Source organism: Zosterops lateralis, assembly GCF_965231275.1.
Source record: "Zosterops lateralis genome assembly, chromosome: 1".
NCBI classification, from domain to species: Eukaryota; Metazoa; Chordata; class Aves; order Passeriformes; family Zosteropidae; genus Zosterops; species Zosterops lateralis.
Window position 1 is genome coordinate 55,043,407 of NC_139762.1, and position 25,683 is coordinate 55,069,089.

General features: G+C 38.4%; 1 protein-coding gene across 8 annotated transcripts in view; it reads right to left on the minus strand.

Moving 5' to 3' along the window:
• The window catches only part of SUGCT (succinyl-CoA:glutarate-CoA transferase), a 317,512-nt gene extending 293,488 nt beyond the window's left edge, over positions 1-24,024 (minus strand). For 3 of the 8 annotated variants that reach the window (XM_083856372.1, XM_083856371.1, XM_083856370.1), the window contains exons 1-6: positions 22,851-24,020; positions 19,194-19,245; positions 19,024-19,097; positions 16,819-16,904; positions 15,949-15,999; positions 11,347-11,467 (exon numbers count right to left, since the gene is read on the minus strand). In XM_083856372.1, coding sequence (XP_083712498.1) covers positions 11,347-11,467; positions 15,949-15,999; positions 16,819-16,904; positions 19,024-19,097; positions 19,194-19,245; positions 22,851-23,334 — 868 coding nt within the window. In that variant the 5' untranslated portion in view covers positions 23,335-24,020. Of the gene's footprint in view, positions 1-11,346; positions 11,468-15,948; positions 16,000-16,818; positions 16,905-19,023; positions 19,098-19,193; positions 19,246-22,850 lie in introns of all 8 variants that reach the window. The other 5 variants (XR_014589484.1, XM_083856374.1, XR_014589485.1 and 2 more) reach the window with 4 other exon arrangements.
• Positions 24,025-25,683: the final 1,659 nt, after the last annotated feature.

A 25,683-nucleotide genomic window follows, 5' to 3' on the forward strand; every position in this document is an offset into this window, starting at 1 on the left:
CCTCGGTCTAATCTAGCTTGTTCACATTTTACTCTGCAACCTCTTGGCAACTCATGTTGTCCAAAGGGGCTCTAAATGTGTACTTAAAGGGAGTTTTAGCATAGAGCTAAAACGTTTAAGCATAGAGCAGAACAGGAATATGAAAACAAATGGAGACTCAAGTCCAGCAAGCTCCATATTCTGTCTCCAGAAACGGAAATAGATAGATAGATAGATAGATAGATAGATAGATAGACAGACAGACAGACAGACAGATGACAAGATGAAGAGGATAAGCCTAATACGATTCCTGAGTACTATCCAGGTTCCAACAGTTTACAGCTGATAAGTCTTCCTGATTACATAGACAAAGTTAATCAAAATTTCCCAAATCAACTGCTTAGGGGTAAGAGACACAGAAAACCTTTGCAATTTTCAGGCATTTTAGGTAGGCAGACACTTCAAAATACCTGATCACAACATATGCAAATATATAAACCAAAAAGAAAACGGAGTATTTTGAAAAACATTACAGTATTTTTAACACACAGTCCCAAAAAATTCAAATCCTATGAATCAGGCTTTAAAAATATATAATTCTTATAAAGAAATATGAAAATTTGTGAACAATAAAAGCAGAAGTAATTCAAATAGTCCCATTAATTCTCATCTGTTTGCAAGTCTGATTAGCAGTAGAGTCATTGTTTCCCAGTCTTCATCACAATCATCAGGACTTTTTTTCAGTAAAAGTAGATATCAACACAAAATAAAACAACTCTTTATTAAGAAAAAACATCAAATACGTTACTAATCCCAGTAAAGAGAAAAAATAGGCCTGGGTCTAATAGACCTATTTAATGCTTCTTTTTTTTTGTCTAGAAAAGCATGAGGTAAAAAACTCCTTGCACATGGATCATTTTTGATACAAAACAGCTGGAAATATTTAGGAGATCTTCAAAAAGAAGAAGCAGCAGCAATCAATATCAAATTCTTTCTATACCATCAGAAGGTACACCCTGTTTGTGTAGCTGTGTTTCAGTAGAATAGTAATTGACACCATGAGCTAAAAATAGAAATGAAAAGCTCCCATTGGTCCTTCTCATTTACTTCTGAATAAAGCAGTCAACTGTGGAAAGCTACAAAAATATTTGCTTTATTTTAAATATGAATAACATTCACAAATTCACATGTTTGGTATTTCAGTTTATACTCCATATACTGAGTACCCTGGTAAGTGCCAATCCTAAGGCATCAGACTGGTTTGGAACGGGTCTTGTGCCAAGCACAAGGAGGTTTGGGACTGCACAGGTTACCTTCTACAAGACAGAGAGGCACAAAACTATCTAAATACGTACTGCCAAAATGAAGTAAGTCCTTAAAACATGATATTTAAGGGCTATTTTCAGAAGCATCAGCTACAGTGCTGCCTCACTTAGGATCAATGGACATCTACTTCCAGAATTTCCTTTGTAAAGGAAGGAAATTTTTCCTAAACCATGGTAAATGGCTCAATCAGTTTGGTCACAAAAGTAATGCAGCTCTAATACTTGAGGTCCAATTTACCCCGCTGGTTTAGACAGAGCTCTTGTTTTTGTTTCTGCACAACACCATTAAATGATGTAAACGTACTCTTACTGGCCTCAAAAGCTCCCTTTTGTAAAGGAAAGAATCTACATAAACAGATCAAAGTAGTTCTCTCAGGGAATTTATCTAGCAGAACTCTGTACCACCTCAAACCACCACAGATAGACCAATGCGCTGCTGTGGTGATTGATTCCTTTCTTAGAAACAAGAACTATTTCTTCATTCACAAGACCAAGTGGCTTCTTTTTTTTTTTCCTCTAAGTTGTGAAAAAGTACTTTTTTGACATCACTGAAGCAGTATTTGGATATGTGAATTTCTGCCAAATAATTTCCCCATATAATAATTTCCCCATATAGGCAATCACTTTGCCTCTTTACACTGAAGTTTTCTAGTTTGATGGCTTAGCCAAAAGGAAAAATTGGCACAAAAACTCAAATGGCATTTGATTCATTTTTCAGGCCAAGGCATAAATCCGTTTAGATGTCTAGAAAGAAATCAGGTATCTTGAACTTATGAGATAATACAATATTCTATCTCTTCCACATTAAGGTTTTTTTAAATATTAAATTGTAAAAACTCTGCTTGCAAACAGTGTATAATACAAATAGAGATTAAAATTGTCTCATCAGTTTCTTTAGTGGCTTTATTCATATGGTGAAAGGGGGAAGAAAGGAATCATAGTTTGAAAAACTGTTCTACTGCCTGGAAGCATCAAGGGAACCAGCTCCTTGCCTTTTATTTACACCAAGCAAACTTTCAGTCATAACAATTAACTTCTTTAGGAGGCTATGGCTTTACAATATTTAACACTTGTGCTATATAAGTCAAAACTGTTCCCAATTCTTGCAGAAATTCATATTTAGAATTAATACAGTCCTAAAAGCCTCAGTCAATTTGCTCATATATTGATGGCCACCTCAGTAATGAGGTGAGTAATTTACTCATGAGATGCATAATAAATTCTTAGAGCTCCTGCTGTATGCCATAAAGCTGGTTCTTTACTGCATGAGGAACCAGTTACCAATCTACACAAATATGCAGTTTACACTGAGAATTACAAAGCAGCATATTGGTGCAGTGCAGACGAGCACCAAAATATTCAATGTCCGTATAATTTTTTATTCTGTATGCTGCACATGTAGTCTCAATTACTTAAATCTCTGAAAACAGAGACAATCCTCTCCTCCAGCTGTCAGGTCTGAACCCTTATTTTAATTACTATCTCCCAAATTTTTTTCTTGAGATTTTCTTTTCTTAACGCACTCATTCTTTGAATTCCAAGTAGTATTTTGGCTAATTTTATGTATTAAGCAAAGGATTTTTGATGCTTTCACATACTATCAGAATCTTCATTTCAAAACTGCTCTGTGAAAATGTACAGAATGTTTTAGAAAGAGATGGTTACATGGCCAGCCACAGTACTTCCTTCTGATTACAGCAGCATTTTTTAAAGAAAAAACCTGATGTTCCAAGCTACCTTTTATACACAGTGTTTTTTATTTATAGATTGTTCTCTCAACTCTCTTCAGTTTTCCACATAGTTTTTGAAATGTGGTACCTAGAGGAAGACTTGACCTTCCAACCTTACCAGTGTGGAGCAAGGTAGAGAAACAGTCCTCTAGGCCATATTCATCTTTACATAATCCCATATGACATTAGTCCTTCATCTAATGACATCATCACTGACTCGTGTTCAACTTTGACCATTCTCCATCCTTACAATCAAGTCTTCTGAGAACCCTCTTCTAACCCAGTGTTCCCTGTCAATATATTAAAATTACTTGACTATTTGTGATGAAGCATGGTACATTGCATTTGTTCCAATCTTTAAATTCTACCCTTCCTCTTTTATTTATGTAAACAAATTGGTCAAGGTAAACTTTAATTCTAATCCTGTTGTATAAGTTGACTCCCTTCAGCTTTGTGGGTTTTAAGAGCTGCATAGAGCTCTCAGGCCACCAAAAATGGATTTTTTACATTAAGATTTCATCACATGACTGTGCATGGGGCTGTGTTGACACAGAGACTGTTAGGAAGGGTTCCAATTTCAGCTGAATTCCATCTTCAGTAAGAAAACCCAAACAGAGGCCAGCCCTCCATGACTCTTCTGAGAGCTGGCCACTCCCCCAGAAAATATTCTAAAGGACAGTATAAGGCTGTAAGTGAAGTGATGCCTTTTACCCGTAAATCACCCCCAGGTTTTTCCTGCCTCTCAAATCTAAACCCCACAAGCCCCCAGTAGCACATGACGGCATCAGAATTTTTGACTCATGCACATTGTAATATATCACCTATATTAAGAAAAAAAAAAATCCAGCAACGACAGTTCTGAAGCATTTTCTTCCATTAAGTCATGAAGTATCTATATTAAGCTATAAGAGAGCTTCTAATCCCTCTTGAACCAAGTTTTTTTTTATTTATTTATTGTACATCACATTTTCCTAGCGTTTCTGCAAAAGCATTACTCAAGTGTCAGAAACTTTGCTACAGTCAAAACATATAACGCAAGTTTTATTAGCCTTATATAGACAACCAATTATATTGTCTTAAAAATAATTTGTGTACCTGCTATTTAACTTATCAAAAAATGGTCTCAGACTATTTTTTCTCTAGACCTTGATAAACTTCTCTTAAGTGCCCATGCAGATAAATTCAAGCTATCAAAAAAATGGTAGATCAACTCTTTAATCCAACTGCATAATGCAAAAAAACTAACAGATTAGAGAAGTTTAATTTTCTTTTCCAATGGTGGAAGGCTCTATTTTTATCAAATCAAACTCAGATAGAAGCTTCATATTTTTCCCCTCCAAATTCTTTATTCAATCATTTTGAGCACTTAAGTTCATACCTCAAGACTTACAAACTTGTGATTTTTGTGTTTGCTTAAGAGCTGTACAACATTCACAATTTTTCAGACCTCTCTCATTTTAAAATATGTTAAAAACTACTGGAAGCATGATACCCAGTTTGTTCTGACAATGCCTCTTTTACACATCAGACAATGCATTATTTTTCATTAATAGAAAACAATACATTTATTGAAAAAATACTCCATGAACATCTTTTACTGAATACTGGCACCACAATACTCAATATTCATTTTTGCACTTTCCAAATTCCTTAACTAACACATTCTCCAAATTTTAATATACTTAAAAGTCAGTTATAACTGTAATTATAGGTTAATACTCCTAATTTCCAATTCATTCTGCACATTATCCGGCTTGAATGCTTGAATTGGCTATTTGACTCAACCAGATATTTTGCAATGCAGGTGGTTTTTTTAATCTTCCTTTTTTTTTCCTTTTCTTTCCCCCAAATTGTTGTGCCTATTTTTTTTTTGTTTTGTTTGCTTTTTGTAATTTAAAAAAGAACTTTTTTTGGCAATTTTGGGTCACATATTTTAAAAACTGTTGAACAGATTAATGCTCAAGACCATTCATGTAGCTGTTATTATTTAGTTACAACTACAACAATTGCCTGAGTCAGCTTCGGAATACAACCTGATTTTTTACTAATATGCTATCAACAAATAATTTACACCATCAAGAAACTATTTTGCTCAATGATTTTTTTAAACTGAAGCTATCATTTTTTTGGCAGGTAATCTGTCTGTATCAGGTAACTATATCCAGACTTAAACCATACAGAAGCTACAAAAACATTGATAATCAAGAGAATGAGTGGGGATGAAGACACACACACACACTCTCTCAAAGTTATGTGTAATTATATGGGCTGGAAACATTTGGTAAGAAGGAGGCTAAAAACTGTACCTAATCCAGGCAATTCCACATCTTACCACAGTTAGTTCACAAATTAAAGGATCTGAAAAACACTCTGGCCAGCCTTTGCCCAGCAAAACACACTGCGGTTGTCTTTTCTTTCCTGTTGTGAAAATGCTAGAGAAAAAGTAGGATATGCATCAAAAACTATAATATTACATCTTCTCATTGAAAGCCACTACAAATTATCCGTGCAAAAGAAGATACTGGGAAGTACCAAATGCTTGTTCTTTTAAGTTATTACGAAACCTTATGTAAATGGGTGGAGTGAAGAACTGTTTTCCTTCTCATAACTCAGCCAGAATCACTCAAGAGACACAGAGGAATGACTTACTGTTTTGAAATGTGTTCACTTATGTATATTTACAACCTTATGTACATTAAATAAAAGCTACATATACAACAATTCTAGATTCAGACCCATAGAAAACTCCGGTGACCCACAACCTTCTGTAAAACTTTTGTTACTCTTTCCACCTAATTTTTGCCTCTTCAGCAATATACTGTTTCACAACAAACAAGCAGTCTAGTGTGATCAAAGCGTATGTCAATCCAGAGTTAAGACTAAGTTTTGTGACATAGAGAATGCAAATCTCTAAGAAATATAAACTGTTATAGTAACATAAAGTTAACAAAAAATATCAATTCCAAAAACTTCACAGCTACTTTTGGTTGAAACTAAGTATATTTTCATGGCAGATTTTTTACAATTATCCCTATGTATAGTGACAGATCCCAAAGAGTCATGATCAGTGGCACAGGGTCTAGCAGGAGGCCTGTCACAAGTGGTGGCTCCAAGGCTTAGTACTGGGCCCAGTACTGTTTAACTTGTTCATCTTGTTCACATCATCAGTGACTCAGGTGAAGGGGCAGATGCCTCCTCAGAAAGTTCCCTGGTGGCACAAAGCTGGGAGGAGTGGCTGATACCACAGAAGGCTTCAAAATGGTCTTTGAAAGGGCCTTGAGAGAGTCAGGAGAGAAGAACTGGAAGATGGAGAGATGGGCAGAAGGCAGTGCCTGAAATTCAACAAAGGCAGTTGCAGGGTCCTGTTCCTTTGGAAGAATAACTCCCTGCACCGGTACAGGCTGGGGGTCAAACCACTGGCAAGTAGCTCTGCAGAGAAGGACTTGTGGGCCAAAGGTATCCTCAGGTGCATTAGGAAGAGCATTGCCAGCAGGCTGTGGGAAGTGATCCTGACTCTCTACTCAGCCCTGGTAAGGCAATATCTGGAGTGCTGTGTCCAGTTCTGGGCTCCTCAGCAGAACAGTGACCTGGAGCTCCTGGAGTGGGACCACTGGAGGTTAACAGAGAGGAATAAGGGACTGGAGCATCTCCCTCATGAGGACAGGCTGAGAGAGTTGGGCCTGTTCAGCCTTGAAAAGGAACAACTGAGAGGACACCTCATTAATATGTATAGATATCTAACAGGGGAGTGCCACGAGGATGGAGCCAGGCTCTTCTCAGTGATACCAAGAAATAGGGCAAGAGGCAATGGGCAGAGACTGATGCACTGGAAGATGCATCAAGTAACCAATCACTGGAACAGATTGCCTGGAGAGGTTATTGTGTCTCCCACACTGGAGATATTCAAGAGCCATCTGGAGACAACCCTATGTCGTGTACTCTAAGATGACCCTGCTTGAGCCAGGGGGCTGGATCCTATGACACTTTCAATCTTACTTATTCTGTGATTCTGTAATTCTGTATTCAACTTCTTTCATGCATAAATACACTAATGAGTCTTTACAGAAGTAAAATTTCCTTAAAAGGCAGAAAATTAAGCATCACATCTATATTCTAAGAAATAAAATGACATCAAGTACTAAAACGAGATTTTTTAATACCACCAGCAACATACAAAGCAACCTGCATATGATATAAAGTATTACTTCCTAGAAAACAAGGAGTAAAGAAAACCTGCACAAAAAGAGGAGCAATCACAATTCACATAGATTAGTAGAGCAAAGGGCTGGGGTAGAGAATCTGAGAGGAGTACTTTTCATCATTTATAAACAAACTATAAAATTCTTTCAAAACATACTACCTGCAAAGGCTTAAAAAAAAAAAAAAAAAAAAAAAAAAAAAAAAAAAAAAGAAAATGAAAAAAAAGGGGGTTTGATTTGGAAACCATCTTCTCCTTTTAAACAGTGCCCTCTCCTGTTCAGGAATAATCTGTGACTTTCCTAGCGAGAGCATCACGAAGACCATACAGAAATGGTCACTCCCTCGTGACCTGTACATAATTTTCTTTAACCGTCCAATTTTCCAGAACTTAAACCAATCTCAACCACAGAGAATTCTACCCTCTAGCAGACTAAAACTCCCTCCCAACTTGGCATCATCCTCAAACTTACTGTGGGTGCACCCAATTCCCGTGTCCACATCATCAATAACTTTATTAAATAGAACTGGTCCCAGTATTGAACCCTGGGGAACTCCACTTATAACTAGCTACAAATTGGATGTAGCACCATTCACCACCACACTGTGAGCCCAGACATCCAGCCAGTTCTTCACCCAGGGAGTGTGCATCAGTCCAAGCTGTGGGCTGCCAGCTTCTCCAGGAGAATGCTGCAGGAGACAGTATCAAAGGCTTGCTGAAGTCCAGACAACATCCACAGCCTTTCCCCCAGCCACTAGGTGGGCACCTGGTCATAAAAGGAGATCAGGTTGGTCAAATAGGACCTGCCTTTCACAAACTGGGCTGGCTGGGTCTGATCCTCTGGATATCCTGTATATGCAATGTAATGCACTCAAGATAATCTGTTCCATAACTTTCCAGTCAGGCTGACAGCCTGTAGTTCCCTGAATCCTCCTTCTGGCCTTTCTTGTGGATGGGCATCATACTGATCAACCTCTTTTGGTCTAGGACCTCCCTAGTTAGCCAGGACTGATGATAAGTGATGGAGAGCAGCTTAGTGAGCTCTTCTGCCAGCTCCCTCACTACCCTTGGGTGAAACCCATCTTGCTCCATGGACTTGTGAGTGTTTGACTGGCACAGCAGGTCACAAACTAATTCCTCATGGATTACATGGGTTGTATTCTGCTCCCCATCCCTGTGTACCAGCTCAGAGAGCAGGCTGATAACCCATCTTTCTCTTGAAGACTGACTCAAAAGAGGCATTAACTGCTCAGCCTTATCCTTGGTTGCAAAATTCCTCTTTTCATCCCATAGTGATTTTTCCTTGGAAACTTTCCTTGGCCATTCTTCTGCTGCTAATGTATTTATAAAAGCATTTTCTATTATCTTTTACAGAGGTGGCCAGATTGAGTTCCAGAAGAGCTTTTGTCTTCCTGATTTTCTTTCTATGTGACCTAACAACATCCTTGTACTTACTCTTCCTGAGTTGCCTGCCACTTCTTCCTAAGGGCATAAACTCTTTTTCTTTTACTTAATTCCCTAAGTTCCAGCAAAAGCTCCTTATTCAGTCAGACCAGTCTTCTTCCCTGATAGCTTGTCTTTCGGCACACAGGGACAGACTGCTCCTGTGCCTTTATAATTTCCCTCTTCGAGTATGTCCAGCCATTCTGGACCCCTTTGTTTCTGAGGGCTCTTTCCCAAGGAACTCTCTGAACCAGCATCCTGGACAAGCCAAAGTCCACCATTCTGAAGTCCAAGGTAGAGGTTTTGTTGACCCCTTTCTTACTTCACCAAGAATTGAATACTCCATTATGTCATGGTCGCTGTGCCAAAGATGTCATTTCCCACCAGCCCTTTTCTGTTTGCAAAGGGCAGGTCTAGCAGGGCACCTCCCTTGCTAAGCTCACTTACCAGTTGTGTCTGGAAGTTGTCTTCCAGACAGTCAAGAAACCTCCTAGACTTCCTCCTCTCCACTGTGTTGAGTTTTCAGCACACATCCCACAAATTAGTCCCCCACAAGAACAAGGGCTAGCAATTGTGAAACATCAGCCAGATGCTTACAAAATAGTTCATCCATCCCTTCATCCTGGTTGGATTGTCTATAACAGACTCCCATCAGAATGTCTGCCTTGTTGGTTTTCCCCCTGATTCTTACCCATAGATACTCAAGCTTGTCATCATTATCCTGGAACTCTATACAGTTGAAACCTTCCCTAACGTACAGAGCCACTCCATCACCTCTCCTTCCTCACTTAAACTATCATTTAAGATTTCAAGTTGCTTTATGGATGCCTGACAAACATCACTTAGCTCTTACCTCCCAAACACTTTCAACTTCAAGTTGTCATAGTCTATGAATAAGGCTCATGTGTTTTCCATTATAGAACATAACTGTAAGCTATGCATTTACACAAAGCTCTAAACAGCAAGATTATGTGATTTTTGTCCAACTTGTCTTCCAAGCAGTGAAAGCAGAAGCAAGTGACCTCCAAGTATAAAGGTGCTGTTTGATCATACAAGTATATGGTTAGAAAAGCACAGGTTGACCTGGAGTTGGACTTGGAAAAAGACACAAAAGGCAACATGAAAGAACTCTGCAAGCAAATCAGCAGGAGAAGGAAGACCAGGGAAGACATAGACCTACAGCAAAATGAACAAAGGCCATGAAGGTGGATGCATTTAATGCTTTTTTAACTCAGTATTTGCCAAAAAAAACATGGCTCTCAGGAGTCCTAGGTCCTTGAGACTAGGGGAGAAGTCTGCAGCAAGGGATACCCTCAGTTGAGGGGGTACTTAAAACATATAAAAGTATGCATCCTTGTAGCAGAGGACAACAGTATTTTGTGTGCACTGGGAAGAGTCAAGCAGGCCAAGGGGGTAGATCTTTCCCCTCTTCTCAGCACTGTTGAGGCCACATCTGTAGTCCTGTGCCCAGCTCTGGGCTACTCAGTACAAGGCAGACATCGACTTATTGAGGCAAGCACAGTGTCACAAAGTTGATTAAGAGATTTGAGCATCTGACACAAAATGAGAGGGTGTTGTACCTCACACAGATTGTTTGGATGTAATTTTAATTATTTTTCATTGTTACGGGTACAAAAAAAGCAAACAAAAAATGCAAACCCACTTGACAAATTCCCTTTGTGAGATTATATGCACAAGCAAATATGAAAAACATTGTAGTAACTAGCAACTGAACAATCTAAATAGGTATTTAAACAAGATTCTCAGCAAGCCTTGAATATAATTGTTTTTCTGCTCTTGACATTTTCAGATGTTTGCCACACAAATATGATAAATACATCACGAAAGACAAAAAAGCTATTTGATTTCTATTAACTGACATCCATACCCAGTAACCAAAAAACTAAAGCCATTTATTCTGCAGAAATTGAAGTGCAAAGCAGATTTGTAACTAAGATTTTAACTAGTCTAAAAATATCTGTAATTTCTGCTGTTATTTAATTGCATTTTAATATTAGACTGTTCATTTTAGTGCTTGATTAAGATTTTTGGTTGATTTCTGTTGGGAGTTTTTTAAGCAGTTTTTCAGACTTAAAATTATTTTTAGATGAGTATCAGGAACTGCATGCATGTGTCTACTTCCTATCCCTTCTTCCCTGCTTTTACAAAGTATATACAACTCTTTTACTGTTTCAGTTACCAGGCAGTAGACTGTAAAAAAGTCATGTAAAGCTTCCATGAACAGGTAACTGCACAAATCTGAAGTGAGAGTTACTTCAGGGCAGCAAAAACACTGAGATTACCAGATTTAAAACACACAATATGTAAATTCATTCGGTAAAACTGCTGGGAGATAATTTAAAATAAAAAGAAATCTCAGTTTTCAGCTAGCTTAAAGCAAAATCCAAGGAGGCCAGCCCATCCTGGCTCCTTTGAAATCAATACAAACGTGTCAGGCTGGCACAGCAACAACAGTGAACAGCTACGAAGCTGTTGACATGGTTGCTTCCTCAAACATTTTCTATGCCTGTTTTTGAATTGAACTGACTTAAATTCTCAATTTATCTTAACTGACATCAAAGTAACATACTTCTATACAACCACATGACTTTTATAACACTTTGACTGAAACAAAGGAAATAATGAACATAAAGAATTGAAAATAAAATACCTGTTATTGAGCAGTACACTATGTGAGGAGCAATCTTTTTAGTGTCTTCATAACCTAGACCCATTTCAGCCAGCTTCCCAGGGACAAAGTTTTCCACAAAAACATCAGATGCTGCTGCAAGCTTTAGAAAAGAAAACAACAAGTAAAATCTGTTAAATTAGCTCCCAAAAGTTGAATAAATTCCTACGTAACTTAATTTTAAAATCTTGGTAATCAAAATGACTCTGATCTTCCCGACAAAAGAAAATTGACAAGCCTACAGGGACATTTTTTTGCCTGTCAGACTGTGCATTTCTGCAAAATACATATTAGAGATGCTGCATATCTAGAAAGAAGACTGTCAAAATCCTGAAGTGATTAGACAAAACTGTGATATTGTCAGTGTCACATCAATTTCCTAAGGTTTGACAATAGTTTACAGAACAATCTTCAAACACATTCTTTCTACCCCCTTTTTCTCAAGAAAGAAAACTGAAGTGATATTATTCATAACATCCATTATTCATGTTTTCTCTATAACAGAAATATTTTTAATTATTTTTCATTTTCAAGTCATTGATTACAATTACCATAACAAGGCCATATATCCAACTTCCTATATGTAGAATAAGGAGCCCAACAACACCTACATTAAGAAATTAAAATAAAGATCTTAAAGACACATCAAATATAATAGTGCTGTCAAGCTCTCCAATGACTTTTTTTCATTGGTTTCAAATGAATGAGTCCAAAAATCTATTGATGTTAAGATTAACATATAACCTTGATTTGCTTTAAATTCCATCCTCTCTTACAAAAATTATAAGCAGATATACATATGAAAATTTCAGTAAGACTAAGACAAGCTGACTCCTGAAGCATGAGAACTACATGTTAAAAGATAGATGTATGCCTTGAGGGACTTGTAGGCTTTCTGCCTCATAAATTGTGGGGTGTGTGTGAGTGCACAGGAATTTAGGAAATGTTCCCTGACAGGTACACATGTTTGTGCACCCATTTTTAAGCATAACTAATATATTAATTGCTTAATGCTATTTGCAGCCAATCAAGGAATCACAGTCTCTGAAACTGCCATGTCACTGTCTAATTACACAGTGTGTTAGACAAGCTTCTATAAACAAGTGTCATCGTAACAGAAATCACAATGCCTTTATGAAAGATAAAGTTTAGGAGGTTTTATTGTCTAATTAAATCCATCATAGTTCATACATAAATACTTTTCAAGCTGGTAATGCTACAGCTTAAGCCTAATTCATTCAAGAGATGAAATTGGTTACAACTTGCACATTACTTTCGCTGTGATTTTATAGTCTATGAAAATTACAGCGATTGGATGGGCTAAAACAGTTGGAAGTTGTTGTCCATGTTATATTGAAGAACTACCATCTCCTACAAGTCACTGAGGAAGAAAGCATGACACACAGTAATGTAGCATGAAAAGCACCATACTTCTGGACTGAGTAACATATGTGAAATGGCAAAAATGATAAGTGAGGATTTAATGATTTAGGCCCAGTTTAGCCAGGTATATGCTCTCAGACAAAAAAGTTTTCAAGACACATTACAAGGGCTGTGCCAGCTCTGCATGTAAAGTTTTCACTGGAAATAGTTTTTAATGTATAAAGGCAGCAGTTTACATGTCGCACTGATGCTCATTGAACCAACAATTCTGCCATTGTGGAAAACTGGATACATAGTCTGAGCCAAACAAACTTAATGTTCTTAAAACTCAGAGAGATTTTCATTCTCAATGGGGTTTTATGTCCACTGTCAACTAAAATTTCATACTTCAAGCCCTAAAATTCCACTAAACATCACTTGTATTTTAACACCTACTAATAGAGCAATACAACACTGTACTACGTGTTCCAGAGAGGACAGTGATAGGCTCAAGGTCTATGCCTCAGGAAATAATAAACAGCACAGGCCATGCCAAAGTAGCCATTAAATTGCATAAAAAATAATGATGCTACTAAATTTATACAGGAAATCATGCATACCTTTTGGAAGTTTTGGTTGGTGTTTTTTGGGGTTTTTTTTTGCTTGGAGTTTTTTTTGTGTTTTACGTGTTTTGGTTTTTACAAGAACTCTACAGAGGAGAATCTGCATACACATACATATAAACAAATATATATATATATATATATATGAGTAGCTTGCTTTATCAAGTAAGAGAGGGATGCATGGGATGCATTGACTATCAGCCAGAAATAGTGGAAAAGAAGAAGTGCCATTAGCTCCCAGCCAATAAGTCCCAAGTTCTTCATGAATAAAAAAAATATTAAAAATTCATTGGTTAAGGCTAAATAATTCACAGGAGAGAAGTATGCTCAAGGCTCTTAAAATGAGTTTCTGACAATAACTGATCAATAATGTTCCAAAGAGATACTACAAAAATATGTCAGAGTACGCGACTGGCACATATACAATCACTGAAGAGAAAAAAAATAACTTTCATTCAGGAAGACAGACTAATATTTGGAAGGCAGTTAACAGTCAGCCAAAAACACTAGAAGGGAAGAAATGGCTACAAGTGATATAGAATAAAGAAATGAAGAAGACACAGGAATAATTTTGTGAAAATCAAGTAATCATGTATGAAAGAATAGACCCTTGAAAAAATATTTCGTAGCGCTGTGCCAAAGGATGAAAAACAGCCAGGACTCCTGATTAATAGAATTCTTAAGCTCACTTGATAATACTGACTAATTATCACGTCTGTGCTTTTGTCATATACCTGAAGATTCTCTACATCTGTTTCTAACATGATTCTAAATTGAGAATTGCCCTCTTCCACCTATAAAAAATATATGTGGGGAAAAAATCTATTCTAACCATGATACCTTGCTTAATAAAGGTAAAAAATTATAACCTTACTACATTTCTTTGTAACTTTTACACTAGTGACAGAACTCATATTTATGTATGAGTAAGCAGTGTCACAAACTTCAATTTATACTTTTCATCAGCTACTTTGAAGACATGGACACTACTTGTCATAGTAACAAATACAATGCTGAACAACAATGTTCAATTCTATACACATTTGTTCTGATGATAGCAGGAGACAACTGAAAATAAAAGCCTGTTATAAATAACTTCCCTTTTGACAAAACCCCAAATCTGAAGTTCCACTTCAGATGAATAATGTAATGTCAAGACTTCTGCACCAAACACTTTCAAAATATATCACTCAAATTCAAGCAGAATGATGAAAAGCTCCACAAGTAGTGTGACAAACAGAGCCTCATCAGTTCTCAGTGTTGCTATATGACAGGTAGGGATGGCATTGATTTTAGGAACACAAAGTTATAGTGGCTATTAAAGCAACTTTATAAAATAATAGAAAATATAAGAAATTATTTTGTCACAGGCAGTCTCCTCATTTTTATAGCTAGTGTGGTAAATATTTAACAGGTGATGCCATTTTTTCCTCCACCTCATCTTGACTCGTAGGCCCAGCTGCCTCAAACACCTTCAGCCCACACATGTGAAATCAGTGGACATTTTCAGTAGTTTTTCTTTCACCACTTTTAAAGGTCAAGTAATAAATTAGTCTTCTTCCATGAGAGGAAAAATTTTATAGCACCTAATTAGAATATGACTAGTTTATCCAAAAAGATGTCTGTGTTATACCACACAAAATTTTTCCAAACAAGAATTTATGTTTCCAAATTTTTTAGAAGCTAAACATACAACTCCATAACAAATCAACAATAAATGGCTCTGTTCTGCTAAAAGAAAAGGCACCATAGAATCCTTGTCTTATAATCTCCAAAGTTTCCATATGAAGTACCTTTGCATAGCTAACAAATCTAAAGCATAATCTATTTCCATTTCATGCAACATTCCCAACAAATTCCACCTACTGCATGACACATACTGTCACTGTGAAAAAGAGACAAGAACTGATACTGAAACAAACAGTAACAGAAGTCAGCTGCTACTACTGCAGGGCTTAAAAATGCAGCATTAGCAAGTAGCAGATCTTGCATTTCTCAACAAGTAATAAATAAAGGAATGACAAAACACAAGTTTGATGAAATGTGATGCTCTTATTATTTTTAAATAGAGAAATGGATCACCTTAAAAGATCCTGAAGTCAAATACTGAAAAAGAAACAAATACTAAGTTTCACCTACAGGACAATGTTTTTCAGGAAGATGTAAAGCAACTGAAGTCATGAATACACTGTAACATTCAAAAAATTGCATTTATTGGAGCATAGCATCTCCTCTTAGCTGCTCACTGACTTCATCTGATTAGTCCATCTTGAATTTTTCTAATGCAGTGGTATAGCAAGATCAGTAGTAGTACAGCAGCAGTAACAGGAAAGGAACAGGCTATTAGACCATTTCTTCACAATACTTCATTTGAAGATTTTGATTACATATTCATGTAAATTTAAATCCGAAGTCATTACAAGTTACACTGCACATTGAGTCCAAAAGCACAGAGTACAGAAGTTATATACTGTAATTTACAAAATTTACTGCACACTTAGATTTTTTAAATTAATACTTGAAAGGCAGAGTTTAATCCTTATTACTTAGGATCACAACAATACAAAATAAAAACACCTTGCATGCTATCAAAACCTACCTCTTTGATTAGCTTTACTCCTTTTGAATGCTTCATGTTGATAGCTATACTCTGGGGATTAAAAACAAATACAACAGTAATTTATGTGAAAAATTATGTGAAAGGGTTATCAGCTTCTTCTAACCATAACCAACAGTCAAATTTCACACCATAGCTAACTGGGATAAATAAATGTTAACACATAGCCCGCCTCCTTCTGCAAAAAAAAAAAAAAAAAAAAAAAAAAAAAAAAAAAAAAAAAAAAATTTCTCTCAGCAAAGCAAGCTGAACTTTATCTCATTAATGAATCAGACAAGCACCAAAACCAGTCTGACAGATATGCAGCCTGTTCACTATATATTGACACAGGACCCACTACTGCAAGTACAGAGGAGAACACCAGAAATATTTGTTTCAATGGTAAAAAGCCATTAAACAATTCAATTCACATATGTCATGAAACTTCATGTTAATCCCAAAGTTTCAAAAGCTGGATTTAGCCACCCTCACTGTGGTAGAGTGGCAGCACTCCTCCTGCCAGCTGACACAGGTCAACTGAGCTGAGGCACCTGAAAAAAATGATCATTCAAATAAAATAGCCCTTCCTTTCAGCAGGTTTCATTTTCAGTTAATTAGTGCCAGCAACTGAAGATCCACAGAAGCACTCTTGCTTTTTCATTTTGCCTCAGCTGCCCACAGCACTGTACCAGAGATTCTCAACTTTTTTTGTTCTAAAAACTTACAGGCTTTCTCATGAAATTTTTTCATCATAACATTAGGTCAATAAGTATTGCTCCATTATATATGTTAAGAATCAAAGTAAGAAGTGTAATATATTCGGTTATAATTACAGAAAACATAGTCTCATGTTCAGTCCCACACTCCATTTACCTTTTTATTTCTATTGACACTGAGAAAATAAATACTTTCTGTCCCAGCAAAAGGTGGGCCCCAGGCTCTTGTGTCATCACCAGCTCCTGAAAGAAATACCATCACATATTCATAGTTGCCCAGTATCACACACTCAACAAATAAGAATAAAAAACCTTTCCTCCAATATCACATTTAAGTCACCTAAGCTTCATCTAGCAGGCAAGACAAATATTAGTTCAATATATATATATTACGATATTTATATCAAAAACCATCTAAAAGTAATTGTAATTAAGTGAAGTGAATAAAGTTTTTGCTAGTGTTGGGATTCCATTTAGTCTTTAAAATACTAATACAGCCACACACCACTAGTGTATTTGCAGGTTTTTTGTGGGCTGCTATATTAGTTGTTTTCCTGAGGAGGCTGGGGAAAGGGAAATTGGGAGGGTTTTTTGTAGTTTGTTTGTTTTAACTTAAAGTAGAGCTACAATGCAATTCTTTTAGTCAATCCTGAAGAGTTTAGTAGAGGTTCTTGCCTGCACCAAGTCACACATCAAGACACCACTGATAGACAACAACTGATTAAGTTGCTTGCTGAACAGTACCAACTAAAAGAAGCACTTGCTACGGCTGGTACAGTGCCCCACCTCCAGCTCTGCCAGAAATCCTCCCATAAATGTGCTGCCAACACTGGCAGCACTGTATCATTTATGCCTAATTTCAAATGTTAACCTTTCTTAAACATCATGAAGACTAGCAATCTATTTTAAATAGAATAAAAGCTAAATTCAATTTCAGATACAATCACTGTCCTGGGTGTTAGCAAGCATGTGCATTCCTGTACCTGTTTTGATATCTAGACTTCATCTACTTGTTGATTTGACATAACTGAAAACTTTCCTTAGTGAGGCAGCAGGGAAGACTGATACTGGCATAGATACAGAAACAAACTGAAGAATCTTGGGTGTCACATTACATAGCCACTGTCATAATTATGCTATACACTATAGTACCACAAAAGTCTACAGCCATTTAAGATCTACAGTGGCAAAAGTTATGCAAATATATAAATTGCTTATCAACATTTTTACTGTTTAATATCTCAAAAGACTATTTTGGTTCAAGCAAGATGCTTAGGGGGGCAGGGGCGATCTCTTCTCTGTGTGAGTACTTCAAGTGACACAAAGTAAAACGTTTCAGTAATACTTTCCATGTAGAACACTAGTGGGGTTACTGTTCTTTTTGGATCAATACTCCTGTGAAAACAGAGATCCTCTCACAGAAAGAGAAGATTACTCACATTCCAAAATGTTTGAAGTTTAGAATTCTGATGCTGCCCTTCTCCTTTGATCACAAACAGTGCAAAGCTCCAAAACCATTACTTCATACTTAATTGCTGATATTGCTCCATCCCTACTACCTGAATGTTTGGAATCCCACCAGTGTTGGTCTAATCTGACATTACAAAATTGATGTACCTTTGCCTGGTCACAAAAGTGAAAACCTTCATAACAATGGTCAGTAAATACAGATGACCTATAGATTGATGTGGCAAAAGCTTTATCAGACATTCACTGTTTCATTAAATGTTTCAAACATTCAATATTTTCTATTAGAAATAAAATATAGAAAATGTAGTATGTTTAGTATCTCAATTTATTTTACAAATTATTATAAACTGTTATGTTATAAAATATAGGAAGTATAATACTGTTTAGCATCTCAATTATTTTCACCAACTAGTAATATCAAAAGAGAGAAACTTAAAATATGGAAACTTAAAGGAAAGAATACATTACATAATGTGCAGCTGCTATGGCATAACTGCACACCTCAAATACATAATGATGTACAAAACTTAGAGCCAAGCAGGGGACTACTTCTAAAAAAGACCCAAATGCCATGCAATTTGTTAATTTGTTATTCTTCTTATACAGTCTTACAAACTAAAAAAGTGTAGCTATACCACAAGAATGAAGCATTTTTTCACCATTACCCAATCCTTAGCAACTCTTTGGATAAGAAGTGCATATGCTGAGTGGAAGAGGTAAACCATTGGGTTAAGCTAAAAATACACAAAATTTAATTAGAAGCCAATTTCCAAATGTCCTTACTTTATACACACACACTATATTTGTGTGTAAATATATATATATGTATATACATACATACACTTAATATCCAGTTCTTCTTATATCTAAAATAAACAAATAAAAATCTTACCTGGTTTTTCCACTTTGATAACTTCAGCCCCTAGATCTCCCAAATTCATTGTAGCAAATGGTCCTGCAAGAACCCTTTAACATGAAAAAAAAAAAACTGTTTTCTTAGTTTTTCCAATGAGAACAATTGCATTTAGATACACGGTTATAAACAACAGACAAAACACAAACCTTGTTAAATCAAGAATTTTCACACCATCCAATGGCTTTACATTACTAGCACCTGACAGGAAAGAAAAAACAGTGACTTAGATCTCAAAAAACCAAACACATTGTTTTCATGACACTCATTATCCTCCCTCATCTCCCTCCCTACTGAATGATAAGAAAGCTTTCTGAACAAGCTGGTTATTAGGTGCATATTACATTAGTGAAGTCTTTCAAAGTTGGAAAACCTCATGTATGACATTTCAGAACCTATTCTAACTCCCAAGCAAGTCTACAATAAAGCTACTTTAGCGATATTTTATATGTGCCTTCCACAAACACTGAAACAGCTTTTAAAGACTAATCTGAAGAAAGATACAACAAAAGCATTTTAGCAAGCAATATCAGAAAGGCACAAGCTAAAAGTAAGGGTACTAGACCAACCAGGAAGCATAGTAGAACGCACAAAGTGTTTTGACCTGTGTAGACCCATCCACTTGCATCACACACACAAAAAAAGAATATCCCCATTATAAAATTTAAGGCAGAATATATGAGCCAAGGAAATACTCTTTCAATGGCAGCTGCACATGCAAAATAATTATTAAAAAAACACAATGCTTTCTTCCTTTCCCTCATGCTTTCCAACCAGGTTTAACAACAGTAATGGCAATAAACATCACAGACAGAGCAAGTAATCTATTTCTTTGGTGGCTTTGCGCTATCTTCTTCTCCCTCAGTCTTTAATTGTAGGCTAGAGATGCAAACATTTCATCACCCTGTGTGGACACTCATTCAGACTATTTGGAAGATGGTCTCATATCACACACAGAACAAAAGCACCTGGCCAGTAACACCACTAAAATGACACATACCAACTTGTGGCAAGCATCTCTTTTTGGTACTTATCCTGGTTAGAGAGATGCAAAACGTGGCAGGGGGGGTGAGGGGGTGGGAATCAAACAAACCACATTCATACAAAGCCTGCAGGGCAGTGTGGTGTATCTCCTATATCATGCAGCAGTGCATGCCTGTTATTACCTGATCCACGTTCCCTCCATTAGACCTGAACCATCTTTCAGTGACCCTCATAACTCTCCTTCCTACATATGGGAAGAAGGAGATGTATATCAAGAGAGAGATTTTTAAAAGCTACAGAGAAGCAGCATTAGAAATTCAAGGCTTCTGCTAAAACATTTGCATTAACTGTACTGCTCTCAATGAGGGCACTTGCATCCCACTGTTCATCTTTAAGAAATTTTCCTCCATTATTACTACTTACTACAGAGAGATTTCCATTTTAACAGGTTTTGTGCTTTAATACAATACCCAGACTGAGCAGCATGTTGAGAACATGCACATCTAGGAACGGCCATGTGTTTTGCACTTTTAAAGCTGTTTGGAAAATCTCATGCTGCTACTTCTCTTCAGTGCTCCACACCTCTGAGTTCCAGACACTGAAAAATAGTTGTGGCAGGTAAACACCACAGAGCATCCAGCATAATTTCAGTCTTATCAAGCTGAGTGCACAATTTGCTCCACAAAAACACTACTCTTTTTTTCCAAAAATATGTAAAAAGCTTTACTGAAGCTCTCCAAAAATTAAAATATGTAATTTCAGTTTAAAAAATCCACCTTCCTCTATTATTTCCACACTTTTCAGAGCTGCTCTTTAATAGCTCACCTATTCTCATCCTGAGCCAATATTTAGGGCTACTCACAGATACACTACCAGAACAACAGCAATTTTTCAGAGCCAACAGGTTCTCTACCTGCAGCCAAGTTATAGGAATCAATAAAGATATTTCGCAAAAAAGCCTGTAAAATGTTAAGATCAAGCATAAAGATGTATGTATGGATAATTAAAACTCATGAACCCTTACTAATGATCATATCACTCACATTATGGCACCATCTAACACTCCATTCAGGATTAGGACTCTTCCATAGCTGGAACAGAATAGGAGAGCACAACTGTTGCTCTGAAGACAAACAGACCATTGTGGTTTGTTTTTTGGGTTTTTTTGTTTGTTTGTTTTTTAATACCAGTAAATAACATACCCATGATGATGAAGAAATGCAAGAAAGAAGAGAGATCAGAAGTTTGCTTTTGAAAATCAAGAACAGACCTGTTAGTCTCTTCAGAATAGAGGGACACAGATGTTATATATATACACATATATATACACATACATATGTATATATACGTGTGTGTATATGTGTATATATGATCTAGATTATATACGCAGTGTGACACTAATTTGCTGAAATAACTACAGTAGAAAGCCTTTTGACACCCACAGTTCCGGTACATGAATCCTGAATAGGGGAGTGCTATCTATTGTAGGAACAAAAAAACCCAAAAACACATCATAAACACAAGAGATCAGAATTGATCAGCATTAACTAGAAACATCTCCTGGGTTTTTTATCTTCATCACTAGCTTCCCAAGCAGGCACATACCCAAAGTTAGACAGTCTAAATTTTCTAAAATGCAAACTCACATTTCCTCTTTTGTTTTTGCTTTTATTTATACCAGTAACTCGATGACTGAATGAAAAATCACTCTCCCAGCTCTAACTATATCCTCTGTATAAACTCTTGATTCCCATTATGTTTTAATTTATTGTCAATTAGACTGTCAAATGTATCTTTCATAAATAACATTTATTAAGAATAGACCCGCTCACTCTCAATATGATTTACACTCTTTATTTAAGCTCAGCTTGTCCCAAGGTTGGCCTAGCCTAACAATACGAATAAGCAACCAACAGAGAGATCGTTCCATAATACAGAAATTAATTCTTGTGTCATACTCCAAAAATATTTCCTTTATACTTGTGACAGAAGAGGGCACCTAGAAAAGAGCAAAATAATTTTTGCAACAACGCAAATTAACAGATCCTATTCCAATTACTTTCAATTCCAAAACACATGACTGCTCAAGTCTATTGTCTCTACTGGGACTGCACAATCAGTATTTTTTCACTTTATCCATCGCTACCGTGGACTAATTCACAATCAATGGGTACACTCCATCCCGGCACACACTCGGTATGTTCATAGTGGAGGGCAGAACTGCAAACTTCCTCCGATTCTAACGCCACCAACGCTATTGTTATTTCTCTACGCTGTTATTGCTGTTTCTCTATGTTATTTAATAACACAGAAACTTGAAGCCAGAGAGCGATCGCTTTGCTGCAGAGCTTGGGTTTATTTCACTCCATTAAGAAGAAAAAAAAAAAAAAAAAAAAAAAAAAAAAAAAAAGGCACAATTGCACACAGTTAGACTTTGGTAACCTTGCAAAAAGATGGGGCCCCGGAGCAGGGCATTCCAGGAGCCAGGGCTGCCCGGGGAGCCGACACGCTCGGTGTGTCAGGAGCGGCTGCGGGCAGCGCTCTCGGCCGCGGGGCAAAGTCCGAGCCCCCGAGTCTGCCCGGGGCAGCGCCCGCCCGGCCGCGCAGGGACCCCCTGGCCATTCCCTCCAGGACCCTCCCGCAGGTGTTTCACTCCCAAACCTCGGCGGAGCGGCTCCCACCCCCGCCCCAGCGGACCAACTCAGCCCGGCGGGATCACAGGGACAGAGGAGCCCGACGCGGCGGCAGGCGGGATGCGGAGGAGGAGGAGGAGGAGGAGGAGGAGGAGGAGGAGGAGGAGGGGGCGCGGCACGGCTCGGTACCTGCCGGGGAAGCGCCTCCGCTGCGCGCCCCGCCGGCGCTGCCCGGGGAAGGCGAGGCAGAGGCGGCGCTCAGGGCTCTGGCGCTGCCGGCGGCAGCCGCGGGGCACCGGCCCCTCCAGAGCCCTCCGCAACATCGGCTCCCTTTTCCCAGCCCGGCGCGCAGCATCCCCGCCACTGGAGCCAGCAGCCGGCGCTGGGCGCAAGCGCCGCCGCCACCGCCCCCTTCCTTTCCCTTCCCTCCCGCTCCCGGGACAGCCCTGGATCCCCGCGGCGGGGGCGCGCAGGCGCGGGCGGGGCCGGGGCCGGTTCCACTCCCGGCGGGGCGCTGCAGTTCAGGGACCGCGGTTCTTCTCGGCTGTCCCATGGAGCGCTCCTGCCTGGGCTCCACTGAGCAGGGAAGCGTCCGGCAGATGTTTGCGGCGGGAATTCCGCTGTTTGATGGCTGGAAATTTGTACTCCCAGTTCCGCGTACAGAACGTGACATACGACATTGCCGAGGTGGAATAAAAGTAGACACAGCCCCAACACCCCAAGGGTTTCCCCCCTTAGGGAGGCGGGCGGCCCTACAGGATGTCGGTACCTTCACTCAGCAGCAGGAGGGGGATCCCGCTCAGTTCGCCCTCACTGAAGGTGCAATTGTGATAGATGTGATGTATAAATTCGCCTATAAAATATTGTATTCAAAGCTTGGATTATTAAAAAGCTACTCGGGGCGTCTCCGGGATTCCAAGGCCCATTGTGCAGCTGTGAAACCACAAAATTTGCAACAGAAACGACAGGGCCTGGCTGGAGATGGCCCCTTCATCAAGGATGGACTTCCACTTCATGGCTACTCAAGACCTGATATCAGTTTTGGTGGAGGATCCGGAGGATGATCAAATCAGCCCCCCAAAGGAAGAGTCCGGGAAGATTCTTGAGACCTCTTTCATACTTTCAAAACCTTACTTGGGAATAAAGAAATGCATGAACATTTGGACTTTCCATAGACTTGGCCTCCGGACAGAAAAACTGTATAAAAGCTGTAGGAGACCCAGCATTCTTGGGCAAGGTTGGATGGCACCCTTGATGCTGTCACTCTGTCCATCCAGCATTCCATCGATGTTGTCCGATTTTACTGGGGCCTTTTAATTTGGTCTTGGAAAATTGCTAAATAAATTCTTTTATTTTGGATTGGCTTCTAATAATTTATAACACAATGTCACTGACACTCTTCAGCTGCATCTTCAGCTGGGGGTAGTTATGGAAGGGTAGGCTTGAACTGACCCTGGAGCAACTCTTCTCTGAAGGAAGGGCCCTCAGACTATTTTTAGTCTGTGTTAGGACAGAGCACAGGCAGCCTGTTACAGGAACACCATCGTGTCTTCTTGCCTCTCTAATGGGATAAAAAAGCCTGCACAGAGGTTCGGCATTTATTTATAAGAAATACGTGAGGATAAGAAAACTGCTGACAATACTGCTGACTACCTGAAAACGAGCATGACAAACAGCACAGGCTTAAGGCATGTCACATTAAATGCTGGGGCAGAACACAGGGACAATCTACACGACAGGTTTGTTGACTGGACATGCTGGATAACAAAAAGTATTACATGGATGCTTAAAGATCTGTCAACAAGAAGAAATTAATCAGCATAATCACCCCAGTATAACTCGACAGGCGCACAACGATATGTATTTCTAATTCATGTGGTGTGAAAAGGGTTTAAGTTAAACTGTACTTTTTTGGAAGGAGACAGATCGGATTATTTACATTGATAATTTACATTGATAAACTGTCTTGTTTGTGGCATTCCTTGTGTGCACAATAAAATCAGACAGTCTTCCAAACTTAAGGATTATAAAAAAATTTAGATGAGCAGGTGTAGTCTCTTTCCATTTCAAAATTTAAAAGACATTGCCTCATTTTTCACAGAGACATTGTATAACAGTGGGGAGGTGAGTTCCCTGTGAATATAAAATTAGTTGTTGTCATTGAAAAAAGAAAAAAAAAAAAAAAAAAAAAAAAAAACACCAAAAAAAACCCACCACCTGTTTAAAGTCAAAGAAAAGACTGGTGTATAAAGCATAGAAACTTTCTGCTTATTTTAATAGTTAACTTTTGTTCACTGCTCTTCTGAAAGCCCTTTTTAATTTTCCTGTGTTGCAATGTCCTAAAACTGAACAGTGCTTTGTTGTACTGACAGAAAATAATAATAGTAATAAAATCTTTACCTTTTTTTTTTACAGAGCTGTTGAGGATTTGGATTAATTTTCTACCTGAGTAGAAAGCAGGGATGGTAATAAATAACATTGTTAAATTGACTTTGTGCTAAATAAGAAGTTCTCCTACAAAATAGCATTTTACTACGAGTTTGTATGAGTGGTACCTTTGCCTGAGGTGCCACTCACTCAATTGCTGGCGGTTCAAACCGGCTGTGAGGAAAACCCTTTTCTCCTTAAATGTCACTTGTGTCTCTTCACTGGGGACACGCAGCGTTTGCAGGCCCAGACATTGAGACTCTAGAACAAAGGCGCGCGATAAACATACCTAAAGTGACACGAAATGTGAGGTAAACACTCGCTTTGCTTTACAGGAGCTCGTTTCGTTGTTTTTTAGCAGCTGTACAGCCGCGGACACGCACTGACAGCCAGGCCGTGAGCCCATCGCCTCAGGCCTCTCCCGAGACCCTGCTCCCGATCCCTCCCATCCAGCTGAAAGCCCGCGGGATCCCTGCGGCTCGGCGCGCCGAGTCGCTGTGCCGCCTCCCGCTCCGGGCCGGGATGGGATGGGATGGGATGGGATGGGACGGGCGGCCCCACGCCCTCTCCGCCGCGGAACGTTTAGAGGCCGGAA